At 40.5% G+C, this 12,758-nt stretch overlaps 1 protein-coding gene across 3 annotated transcripts in view; it reads left to right on the top strand.

The window, feature by feature from the left end:
- Mid1 (midline 1) overlaps positions 1–7,616 on the top strand; it is a 151,502-nt gene extending 143,886 nt beyond the window's left edge. For all 3 annotated transcript variants that reach the window (XM_013032176.1, XM_013032174.1, XM_013032175.1), the window contains exon 10: positions 3,557–7,616. In XM_013032176.1, the coding sequence (XP_012887630.1) occupies positions 3,557–3,905 (349 nt within the window). In that variant the 3' untranslated portion in view covers positions 3,906–7,616. The remainder of the gene's footprint in view (positions 1–3,556) is intronic.
- Positions 7,617–12,758: the final 5,142 nt, after the last annotated feature.

Genomic DNA, 12,758 nt, shown 5'->3' with positions numbered 1-12,758 from the left:
CACACACACACACACACACACACACACACACACACACACACACACAAATGGACATGGCTGAGTGCCCATAGAACTTCATTCGTAAAAGCAGGCAGAGGGCCAGAGATGAGCAGTCTCGTAGCTTGCTTAAGTAAGCCTTGCTCTTTACCACCATGCCAGGCCGCTACTCACAAAAATGATGATAGCATTTGAAATGCTAGAGTTGTGACTTCTCTTTGAGGCTTTCTGTGGTGTATTTAACAAGTAATATGTTTCTTCAGTTTAACAATAAAATCAACACTTGAAAAATGCTTATACACTAAAGATGGTGAATATTATGACATATGCCTTCCTTGTGCATATGCTTAGTTTAACAAAAGACCTCTTTTCCTTTTTGGTGCCTGACCTAGGGCTTGAACTCAGGAGCTAGGGGCTATTCCTGAGTTTTTTGTTGCTTGAGGCTAGTGCTCTACCACTTGAGCCACAGTTGTTCCACATCCAGCCTTTTGGGTGCTTAGTTGGAGATAAGAGTCTCATGGCCTTTCTTACCCCAGCTGGCTTTGAACTGTGATATTCAAATCTTAGCTTCCTGAGTAGCTAGAATTAAAGGTGTGAGCTTCAGGTGCCTGGCCAAAGACCTTTTGTTTGAAATCCATGCAAATAATGCAATATATGTATGTCTTCTCATAGGGCAGGCACAAGTTGATTCAAATCTAAAAAGTGAGATTACAAGTATAGGTGACCCCGCTGTCCCAATAATGCCACCTATATTAGCTGAGTAATTGCCATCCTCACAATTCCCTTTGCCTCGAATATTTTCCTGTTCCAGCATCTTGTCAGAGGATAAATGAAGGACAAGTCTTTCATTCTGAGCTCTGGACTAGGCTGATATTTGCAGATTTTTGTTGTACTGGGGCAAGATAAAATCATAAAGCAAAACACACTGAATGCATGCAAAAAAGTAAATCTTTCTAGTTAATTAATGTGCTATATTAATCTGGGATGGAATCCAGTGTCCAAATGATTATAACTACATTAATAATTATTTATGATAAGTGATACCCAGTCGTTATGATCTCATTGCCATTGATGAATAGCACGGGAAATTCCACCAGACCACTTCAGTTACATAAACAGAGATCAGCATTACCTTTAAAACATCCTCCAGATGTCAAAACTAACTCATGATGGGGGAAAGAAATGCTACGATTAATTGCTATAGTTTGGGTCTTTATGAATCTGATTGGGTCAGTTTCGGAAAGAAATCTTTCATGTACAAAGTAGTTCCACATTTCCTGGGAGGTATTAGCAAGGAAAGGGACCCCCCCCCAATCATTAAATGCTTGTGACACCTTCATTTGCAACAGCTAATGACCGAAATATTTTTTTTCATGAAATACGGTCCTGAAGTTATTGATCCACACAATGAGCCATGTTAACAATGCTCTGAAAAACATTTTTTATACCTTTTGAATTCTGCATGTCTCATTGGATAAATTAATGGAACGTAACAGTCTGTCTGCACCTTTCAAATGCAATGGAAGTATGTACATCTTTTTCCAGATTAATGATGATATAATGGTATTTACTTTTGCTTAATGGATTATACCTTTGGTTGTTTTCTTACTCTTGAACTCTGTTAATGTTAATGTGTGCTCCATGTTTTATGAAATGGTGTTAACTAGAGCAGTAATAATGGATTTGTGCAATCATTGCTGGGCCAGAAATCAAGGCATCAGCATGAGATTTCCGGATTTTCCTCCAAAATTTCACTTTGCCTCTGATTAAATGAAATCAGCCATTCCTGCTGATGCTGCTTCATATGGCCCAGTTTGGCTCAAATGGGAAATAAACATCAGAATTCTGAAATTAAAAAAATAAAATGGTATGCTACAGCAAGAGGTGAACAATAAAGACAAGGTTATTTGTGTGATATAAATGCAGGTCCCAAATTATCCAAAGATGGATGCAAATGTTTGTCAACAGAGAACCCCCTTGTGGAGTGATCGTTTAAATTCTAAATCACAAACTTCCAAAGTGTGTTGGTTGGAACTCCACAGATAAACAAAAATCATTCAAATTCTCCCCCATGGAGGAAGGCAGCCCAAAGCACACCGGACCCTCAGTGGAGGGGGAAGTATAAGTCAGTGTGTCTACTGTTCTGGTATTGGAGTCGCAAAGCTTTGCTGCCATGGGAAATGTAGCCCAGAATTCTCTGCGTGAGTGAGGAAGACAGGACTGGCGAGAGGGAAGAGAGGATGCTGTGTTGACAACAGATGGCCAGCATGCTGTTTTAATGGATTACCCCTTCCATCTTTATTTTTTTCATTCAAATATAGCATGTTATATTAATTTTTATTTTTGAAGTATCACTCTTAATTGATTGTATGTGTTATCGAACATGTTATTTTTTTTTAAGGAATACCATTTTAACAAAGACCAATGAAGTCTTTCCCTCTGCACTGGGTAAGGTACCCTCTGTCAATATCCAATTACCCTGACTTATGCTCTGACATATTTAAAGTGGAACTAGTAGTGATTGAGACTGAATGATGGCAAGGGACTTACTCTCATCAGTGGAAATAATTCTCTCCACTTACCTTTGGCAAAGTCAATTTGGAGTCATTGAAAACAGATATGGTATCAATTGAAAAATGTCAAAAGTCAGAAGGACAAGTCAAGAGCTGCCCAACCAATATGGTATTCAAGAGCCACATGGAGCTATTTAAGTAGTTTAATTAGAATTAAATACAGATGCTTCTCCACTTACAATGGGGTTGTGTCTTGATAATCCCATGGTAAAATGGAAATATCATAAGTGGAAAATGCATTTACTACATCTAACTTGCCACACATTGTAGCATTTCTAGCCTACTGTAAAAATTCCCAAGATACTTAAATTAGCATACAAGAGGGTAAAATTGTCTACTAGAAAGTCTAATTTGTAATGAAGGGTGGACTATCTCCTATAACTCCCTGCTTACAGTACTCTATAGAGGAAAGTGCTGTTTACCCTGGTCACACGGCTGGTTGGGAGGTGTGGCTGCTGGCCACTGCCCAGTATCAGAAGCAAATATTGGATGGCCAAGCACAAACCTAGAACAAAACAAAATTCAAAATTGGAATGCATTTTGTGTTTCCACGCTATTATAAAGTAGAAATATCCTAAGTCTGGCCATCTAAGTCAGAGATTGTCTATAAATGTATAGTTAAATTCTCAATAGCGACATGGGACTTGGGGCCACCATTTTGAACAGAGCAGAATTCATTCAGAGTGGGCTGGAATCAAGAGAAAGTAGGTAAAACCACAGAGGTGAGGCTCAAATTCTCTTTTCAATGTATGCACTGGAAACAGGACCACAGGCAAACACACTGGCCCCTTTCCACCTTCTGTATGTCTGAGGGGGAGAAGATGAAAAACACAGGGGCTGGGGTTCTTGCCAAGCTCTTCACTCAAAGAGAATGCTCAGGAACAAAAAAGAACCGTGTTTTCTTGACCCCGAGGACCAGCGAATGGACCTAACACACGTGTACAGTGTAGCCCATTGTTTCTATCATTGCTCTTTTGTCTCTGCAGGTATGCCATTGGCCTTGCTTACAAATCAGCCCCAAAGCATGAATGGATTGGGAAAAACTCTGCTTCCTGGGCCCTCTGCCGCTGCAACAATAACTGGGTGGTCAGACACAACAGCAAGGAGACCCCCATTGAGCCAGCCCCTCATCTCCGGCGCGTTGGCCTTCTGCTGGACTATGACAGCGGCTCCATCGCCTTTTATGATGCTTTGAACTCCATCCACCTCTACACCTTCGATGTGGCATTTGCGCAGCCTGTGTGTCCCACCTTCACTGTGTGGAACAAGTGTCTGACGATCATAACTGGTCTTCCTATCCCAGACCACTTGGATTGTACAGAGCAGCTGCCTTGAGTGTCTGATCACATACACCTGCTTTCTAGAGGCATGAATAAGGTTGAGGCCATTATTTAGGGAACCAAGAGAGCAGAGGCTTTGAAAATCTGATTAAATCTCCCCCAAAGTATCCAGAAATGAAACAAGATAGGGCTCAATATGGGAGAGTGCTTTCCTCTTACTGTGTTTTGTATTAAGTACAGGCTTTAATAGTTTCTTTAATTTTTTTTGTATTTAGAGGAAAATCTATAGAATTATTTATAAAAGAAACATAATCGGAATTACAACTCTTAGGAATTACTTGGTTTTGCACAAGGAGAGGCCCATAAGTTTACCAGATCTTTACGCCTTTTAATTTCATCACCATTTATGGGTTTGCAAAAAAAAAAAAAAAACTTTTTGTAGATTTCTGTGTTTATTCATCTTCTCACATACTATTTCATACTGAGCCCATGGGAAGTCTTATCACTTTAACAGTGCATAACAAAACATGCAGCTATTTTTAAAAATATAAAGTAATTTTGAACTAATTAGGGATATAAACAAGTTTTCTTATAATGATTTGATTTGGAAGTGTTTGTAACTGTGATGTCAAATCTCTTGTTGGATCATCTAGAATGGAGAAAGAGAATGTTCAGAATTGACTGAACTTTAGACTTAGCTATGACTTATCCTTTAACTTCCTTCTGATGACTAGAGGAATAATGTTAGGATGAAAGGTTCTGGAGCTTTGGTTGTATGTTACCCCTCTTTTCTAAGAGATTTGGGGCTAACATTATGAATGAGATTACAATTGAAAATAGTGACTTTGATTTTCTGCAGGTTATTAAAAAATACAGGCTGATTTGTCTTTTATCAGAAGTAGGATACTGTTTCATGCTTTAATAGTTTTATCTTTAGGCCTGTGAAAATTCTTCATTACATTTAATAGTTGTCCTATTTCCCCCTCCACAAGTCATTTTTTTCTTTTATACCTGGGACTCAGGAAATAAACCTGTTATTTCATGAGTGAAAACTATACTTTGAATTGATTTTGCTCTCTGGGATCAGTGTATGTCCCAGACCCCACAACCACATCCAAGTATAAGAAGGAGTAATAACAAGGGACATTGCAAAGGTACAATTTACTACTGTATATCCTTTAAAATATTACAAACAGAATCTTATTAAACACATCTTGATAGATATAGAAGTTCCTCTATTTTATAGTGTAGCTTACCTTAGAGTTGTATGACAAAAAAGAAAATTTAAACTCTTCATATGCAGGCACTTTATTGAACCTGCTAATGAAATGTCAGATGAGTGTTTTATTTTATTATTATTTTTTGCATGCCGATCTGACACATTGGAATGGTCCCTGAATTAAGGCTTCTTTGGATGGTCTTTAAGCTGGGATGTTAGCATAGATTCGCTTCTGCAAAGAACATGACCTGTATACATGGTTTTAATTGCTAAAATATTTATCTGGGCTACTGGGTCAGGCACTGACCGAACATACTTATAGGCTGAGGTATTGTTTTTAGTGGTTTTGTTTTTTAACAAAATCATCCATTTTTCCCCTCAAATAAATCAATAAATCATTGTTTCTTCATCACATGGCCATTGCTGATGTGATTGTCAATCTAGACTTCAGGGAAAACCAAGCTTCCTATGTCTTTATAGCTCTTCCCTGGCAGTCGCTGTCCTTTTTCTTAACAGAAAGATTCTATATATTTACTATATTATTTATACCCAGATGGATATTTTGATAGCAACTTGAGACAATTTCACGTCTTAAAAATTGACACCTCATTGGAAAATTATTCATCATTTCTCTGGAAAATGAATGGGACTTTTTTTTTTTTTAGCCAATACCAAAATGATGTATATTTGCCTTCCCTAAATAAACTGAAAGGGTTGCCTCAGTAACTTTTACATGTTTTGGGTAACTGGATAGTGGATATTTAAATGCACTTTGTACACTTACAGGTTCTAAGTAATAGGGTCTAAAACTCAGTTTCTGAGTTTTTAAAAATCATGATCTCCAAATACCAATAAATGCTACAGTTTGCCTTATGATGTTCACGTAAAACATTTATTAAAAAGACACTATTTCCATGAATATAATGTTTTTTTCAGGATGAAGATATTACTACTCAAATTTTCACTGCAAGTTATTTAGGGTATGTTTTGGCTATTTTTCTAAGGATACGACAGATTATGTTATAATTTTGTTGTGGAAGTCTCACTCTTGGCTAACTTAAAAACATTGTGGATGTAGCAGTTACTATTTCCAGGTTGTCATATTTACAGGAAAATATGTATATGGTGAAAGGCTACAGTGTTTAATGACTGTAATGATGTAGAAAGGATTTCCATGTGGATTTTTTTGAAAGTCTAAAAATACATGCTGTAAACATTTGCTGCAGTATAATTGTGTATTCTCTTTAAATGGATTGGGGTCACAATATTTTATTCTTTGAGGTCCTTCACAGGAAGCATTTCCATATGAGACAAAAGAGATGGCAGTGCCAATTATACTAATATAACAGAACTGATTTGACGCTAACCAAGGCTACAAGGGCTGGTATTGTAAGTGTGCAAATGGCTGAATTGCTCAGAACTCTGGCTTCCAAAGGGCCTCAAAGCCTGGTTTCATGTTCTGTCACTGTCATGAAATTCTTGAAAGTTTGAACAAAGGGCCTGTATTTTCACTTTGCACCGGGCCCTGCAAGTTATGCAGCCAGAACTTTGAAACATGGCACCTCTCTTCCTAGTGGATTGAAAGAAATCAGAATCTAAAGTTGAAAGTTACTGACTATGCCATTCAAGTATGAATCCAAATGGTGGACTGAGCTGAGGATGAGCCTACAAGATTTTCTTTTCAGCTTTGAAAGGAGGCGACTTCAACACTTGAATGCAGATGTTCCTGGCAGTTTCTACTGGAGAAGAGGAAATGGCCTGGATACTTACAGGCTTTTATTATGGTACTGATATATATATTGACTTTAATTTCTTGAGGAACTGAACTAGTGCTTTCTATTCAATATGGAATTCCATCTCATCTTCAGGCACACATGCAGATGCCTGCAGAGACACATGCCTATATACTTATGCACACATATAGTGGTGTTGGGAAAGTGACAACTGGTCTACCTTGATAAAAACATGAAAAAGCATATAAAGACAATGATGACAGCTGGATAAAATTTTTGAAGACAGTGCTTCTCGTCCAGGGCTTGATTTGGCACCCAGGCAATAATGTATGGGGTCCATTTGGGTTGTCATAACTTGGGGATGTGTTGCTAATGGCATCTAGTGGGTAGAAGTCAAGGGTGACATTGAGCATCTGGTGGTGTGCCACAGCTCATCACCACAGTTATCTTGTAAAAGGTGTTATGTCCCAGTTCAGGCACTTGGTTGTTGGCTTTTTTTTATGTGCAAAAAGAGAAAAATCTGGAGCTGGCCAAAATCTTCATTGTGGTGACTCCTTTAGCTTCAAAACTATTTACAAAATACAGCAATCTAAACTCTGTAAAGCAATCCAAGCCTGTGAAAATGGGAATCCCAGATAAGCAATGTAACAAGAATGAGCTCCATTGGGAGAGGAAAAGCCATTTGAATGCCTCTTTGTACTAGGACAAATTCAGTCCCAGCCACGAGTGTCACATTGCTAAGCCCACAGTCCAGACACTTCGCTTGATTGTTACTGCTTCCTGGTTCAAAATAAAATCATTTTTGTGACACCAAAACAGATCTTGGCCTGTCTCTGTTGTCTTCCTCCATCATTCTATGTTCTACCATCTATGATTTCATCAATATTTATTCAATTTGTTTCCCCTATTTTGTGACAGGCAATTTATTTTCTTTGACACCTGAAACTGACTCATATCCACCATCCACTCTTTTCCATTCAAAGTATTGTATAAGAATACTTTGGGAATTTTAAAATACAACACAATCTGATAAAGGATTGGTAACCCAGAGTGGGGATTTCTTTAAAGTTTTGTGGGTGAGGTAGAGGAAGGGGGGAGAGCACAGGCTGTGTGCATAGGAGTAGTGGCCTTTACACTGTTGTCTAACCTCCATAAGTATATGCTCCAAACCACCCCGAGATGCACAGGAAAGCCCCTTTGGTCTAGATCAGTGTTCTTTGGTGCCACAGCATCAGGATCACTGAAAACTTGGTTGAAATACCCATTTTCCCTTCTCCACACCTGCTGTCCCAGTGATCTGACTTCTAACAGGACTTGCAGGAGATTCAGATACTAACAAAAGTTTATGAAGCACTGCCCTGCAGTTTTCTCCCAGTCTCAACCCAAATAAAAAGGTGTTTATGACATGTACAACTTTCCGAGATGAGTCACTTTAGAGGCAATGTGAAGTAGTGCAGGGATTCTTTACCTGATGGCATTAAAATCAACTTTGCTGTACATGTTGACTCATGAAATCTCATTCTGGAAGACCAGGGATAAGAATTCCAGTGTGGCCCAACAGCCTGCACTTTTTTTTGGGGGGGGTCTTTTGTTGGGCTCAAACTCAGGGTCTAGATACTGTCCCTGAGTTCTTTGGCTCAAGGCTAGGGTTCTACCTTGAGCCACAAGGCCACCTCCAGACTTCTGGTTGGGAGATAGGAGTCTCAGTCTTTCCTGTCCAGGCTTCCTTCAAACAGCAATTCTCAGATCTCAGCCTCCTGAGTAGCTAGGATTACAGGTGTGAGCCACCAGTGCCCTGCTCAGCCTGCACTTTTTAAACTGGTTAGGAAATAATCAGTATTGGCAACAAATGGTATAGACACAGGACTGGACAACTTCAAGGGTTTGATGGTGAATATTTGACTATTTTAGGGTTTGCAGGCTACACAGGCTGCAACAAATGCTTCAGTCTGTGGGAGAGCAGCCCAGAGAATATGTAAATGAGTAGGCGTGGCTGTGTTTCAGTAACTCTTGGCCTACTCGCTGTAGTTTGCTGGCCTGTGCTGTGGAAGACACTGGAGAGCCCTCAGGTGTACTCTAGTCTTTTGCCCACCCAGCCCATGCCCCTTCATGCCCCAGTGAGCTCTAAAAGTCCTTTCAAACACTATCAATCCTGTGAAATCACAGAATTAAGTATGGAGTACTTAAGGCCACTCAGTAGGATTCCTTCATGTGACAGGCCAGGTGAAGTGTGCCGAGTCGTTCGCTTTTACAGCCTTCATAATTTCACCTCAAATGCGCCCTTCTCACAAGTGGCAAATGTGTAAAATATATTCCCTTTCATAAGCATTTTGAAGTACATTTAATTTGAACTTTCGGAACTGAGCAGACACCACTATAATGAAGCAGCGTCCGTGTTAAGTTGAAGGGCATGTCTCCCACGCCACAGGGGAGCCCGCAGCCCCTCTGCTTTTCTGTAGATAGAACTACGGTATGATGGAAAGTGCCAAAGCTTATGAATGAGTAGAGTAGGAGCACAAAAAGAGGAACATGCGGACCTTGCAAAATCCTTTGCCTAAGATTATCATGGTCACCACTATGGATGTTCATTTTAAGAAGGTAAAAATAAAAATGGGGTCTGGGACTTCGAGAAAACCCTGTCCTATGGCTGTCCTAGCTTCATATGTGCAATTTGTGAAAAGGAATTCAGGTCTCTGAATCTTTTTAGCCATGTCCTCCTAAGAGAATTATTAAAGCATGATTAAACAGGAAGTAAAGCAATTAACGAGCAAATATGTCATGGCCAAAAACCAATTACCAATTAAGGTACAGCACAGAAAAAAAAATGATTTAATGAACATTGGTTCTATTGTGCAGTCTATTTATTCTCAAAGCTCAATTTTGATTATGGTCATTAAAAGCTGTTCAATTTCATTAAAGCATTTGAAATAATAATGCTGATCTTCCCCTTCACTAACCATAGTTTCCCGCCAACTACCACCCTCCCTTGCCTGCTCTTCTCTGTCAAGCTTCCCAAAGAAAGGGCTCTTCACACCTGCTGCTTCTGATTGCTCGCCCGTCATGATCCATCCCACATTCCGTCCCAAGTTCAGAGTTCTCATTCCACCACACACTGCTCATGGACATCACGAACAACTTCCACATAACTAATACCAAAATGTTGCCAGGTATTTGGTTGGCCTCAGGTCATCACATTGGAGATATTGACCACTTACTTATTTTAATTCCCTCTCTAGGCAATTCCATCCAAACCACCACTTCAATCACCATTGCATGCAGAAGCTTTCACCTTAAATTCAGTGGTTTTGTTGTTGTTGTTGTTTTGAGTTGTTTTTGTTGTTGTTGTTGTTGGTTGTGGGGCTTGAACTCTGGGACTGGGCGCTGTCCCTCAACTCTTCAACTCAAGGCAACTGCTCTACCTCTTGAGCCACAGCGCCACTCCCCGTTTTCTGGTGATTCATTGGAGATAAGAGTCTCACGGACTTCCCTACTGCGGTTGGCTTCGAATTGCTATTCTCAGATCTCAGCCTCTTGAGTAGCTAGGATTACAGGCGTGAGCCCCCAGCCCCCAGCTTTAAGTACAGTTTTTAAAGAGCTGTACTCATGATCACTCACATATGGGTTACAGCAAAATCAGTATAAGTGCCCATATATATATACATATATATATAAAACACATGTATATGTGTATGTATGTGTATATATGTATATATACATATATATGTGTATATATACAAAAAAGAAGACAAAAATTTCAAATCAGCAACTTAATGATATCACTCAAGGCACTAGGAAAGGAAGAACAAACCAAGCCCAAATCTAGAAGGAAAGAAATAGCAAAGAGAAGAGCCTGAGAGAGGTGTGAGAGGTGGGAGGAGAGAAAGAATAGTCAACAGATACTAGGGTGAAGCTGGATCAAAGGGATGAGTTCATGTTTTATAGTACAATGGAATAACTATAGTTTACCAGAATTAATCATTTCAAAATAGCTAGTAGAAAGAATTTTGCAGTATTTTCACAATAAAAAAATAAAAAGAATTTTGAATCTTCCCAACACAAGGAAATGATAAATGAGTGCAAGGATGGGTGAGGTGATGGATATGCTGATTACCTAATGTGATCAGTATTATACGTTTACTTGTTTTGAAATGTTAGGACAGCCCCATAAATATGTACACCTATTGAAAAGATTTATTTACTGAAAATTTAAAAAAAGTTTATGGGGCTCAGTGGTACTAGGTTTGTATGGTATGAGCAAAGCCCTGGGTTTGATTCCCAGTAATGCAAAAATACGGTGATTTTTTTTTCAAAAAAGTGAATTTTTAATGATCCTTATCACCATAAAAATAAGTAAATAATTTTTAAAAATATATTTCCAAAATGAAAATAAAACCATGGATTCTCAATCTTTCACCTGGCGTGGTAGAATGTAAGTCGTTGTTTTTGTGTGCTGGTCCTGGGGCTTGAACTCATGGCCTACGTGTTGTCTTTGAGCTTTTTTTGCTCAAGGCTAGCATTCTACCACTTGAGCCACAGTTCCATGTCCAGCTTATTTGGGTGGTTTAGTGGAGATAAGAATCTCATGTACTTTCCTGCCCTGGCTGGCTTCAAACCAGGACCTTCAGATCTCAGCCTCCTGCGTGGCTAGTGTTATAGGCGTGGGCCACAGGAGCCTGGCTTGTAAGTAATTTTCAGAGGTAGACAGTAAATGTATTTAAATAAGACAATGATTCCACATATTTTAACTTGCATTTCATTGCTTTGCAGCCTAAATCCTCTTACATTTTTTTCCGCTTTCTCAATAAAGTATGATTTACTATTATCCGTATTTTCTCTCACTTAAAAAAATGATTAAGAGAGAAGACAGGGTCAGGCGGGACAAGCGGTGTGGACTTGCAGGCTTTTGAGCTGGCCATCCCAATGGAGGAGGCTGTGGGGCCTTTAGGTGGACTGGCTGCTTTTGGAGTCTGCAGTCAGCACCCAATAAATAAGCAGATGTAGATGACGACAAAGATGAATGGCCTCAAGATTGAAATCTCCCTGTCAGGCCCAGAGGTGAGTCCATCTTCAGGAGACCAGGCTGAGAAGCAAGCAGAGATTCAGGCAAGAACAAACGTGCAGCTGTCAGCCTGGAGTGATGAGCTCCATCAAAGCTGGTGACCCTCTGGGCCCCTGGGGAACTGGTGCAGGCAGGGAGAGGCGGGGCTGGCCGAATCCCAGCATCTGTTATCGGTTGTCTCTAGCTCCCTCTCTGCATTCCCGCCCTGACACTGGGGCCGTTCTGAAATGGAGAAGGGCTGCTATTGGTGGGGGTGTTGCAAACCTTCAAATGACTGACTGGAAGCAGAAGTAGCAGAGCTTGACCTCTCCACCCGAAGAGTTCACGGGGCCAGGCAGCCTGCAGAGGCTCCGGCCTTGATCCCACTGGGAAGGCATTCCTCATGAAGCAATGCCACTGGACTCTGTGGACTCACTGGGCTCAGCCCATCAGCTCTTCTACTCCCTTCTTGGGCTCCTTCTAGATCCTGAAGTATACGTCTTCCTAAAATTGCGAAGTCAGTCCTCTTTGGCGGATGAACGTGTTTGAGTGAGGTTGACATCTGCTGAGGGAGGGACGGGAATACAATTGGCCTGGCAAGCAGTGGCATGGGACATGTCCCAGGCTTGGAAAACAAATCAAGAGGGCTGCGTTGGGAGCCGGGCTGAAGCGGTCACGCCGGGGGGCGGGGGGGGGGGTCTCTGTGGAAGCGCTTCGGAAAGCTACTGGCTCCTGGGACTTTTCAAAGGCAGCCTGTTCTTCCTGAGGGTTATGCCCTCAAAACCAGGAAACCCTCTGGGACAGTTTAGACTGGACAAAAATCAACACAGCCCAGGACAACATCTGAGATGCAAATGTGGCCAATTTCCTTTAATGCTGTGGGACATTGCTGTCAAAACTACCCCTCCAACGGGGAGG

The sequence above is a fragment of the Dipodomys ordii genome, unplaced genomic scaffold, assembly GCF_000151885.1.
Source record: "Dipodomys ordii isolate 6190 unplaced genomic scaffold, Dord_2.0 Scaffold150, whole genome shotgun sequence".
NCBI classification, from domain to species: domain Eukaryota; kingdom Metazoa; phylum Chordata; class Mammalia; order Rodentia; family Heteromyidae; genus Dipodomys; species Dipodomys ordii.
Note: the sequence above shows the minus strand (reverse complement) of the source record. Positions and strands in the feature narration are given on the sequence as shown.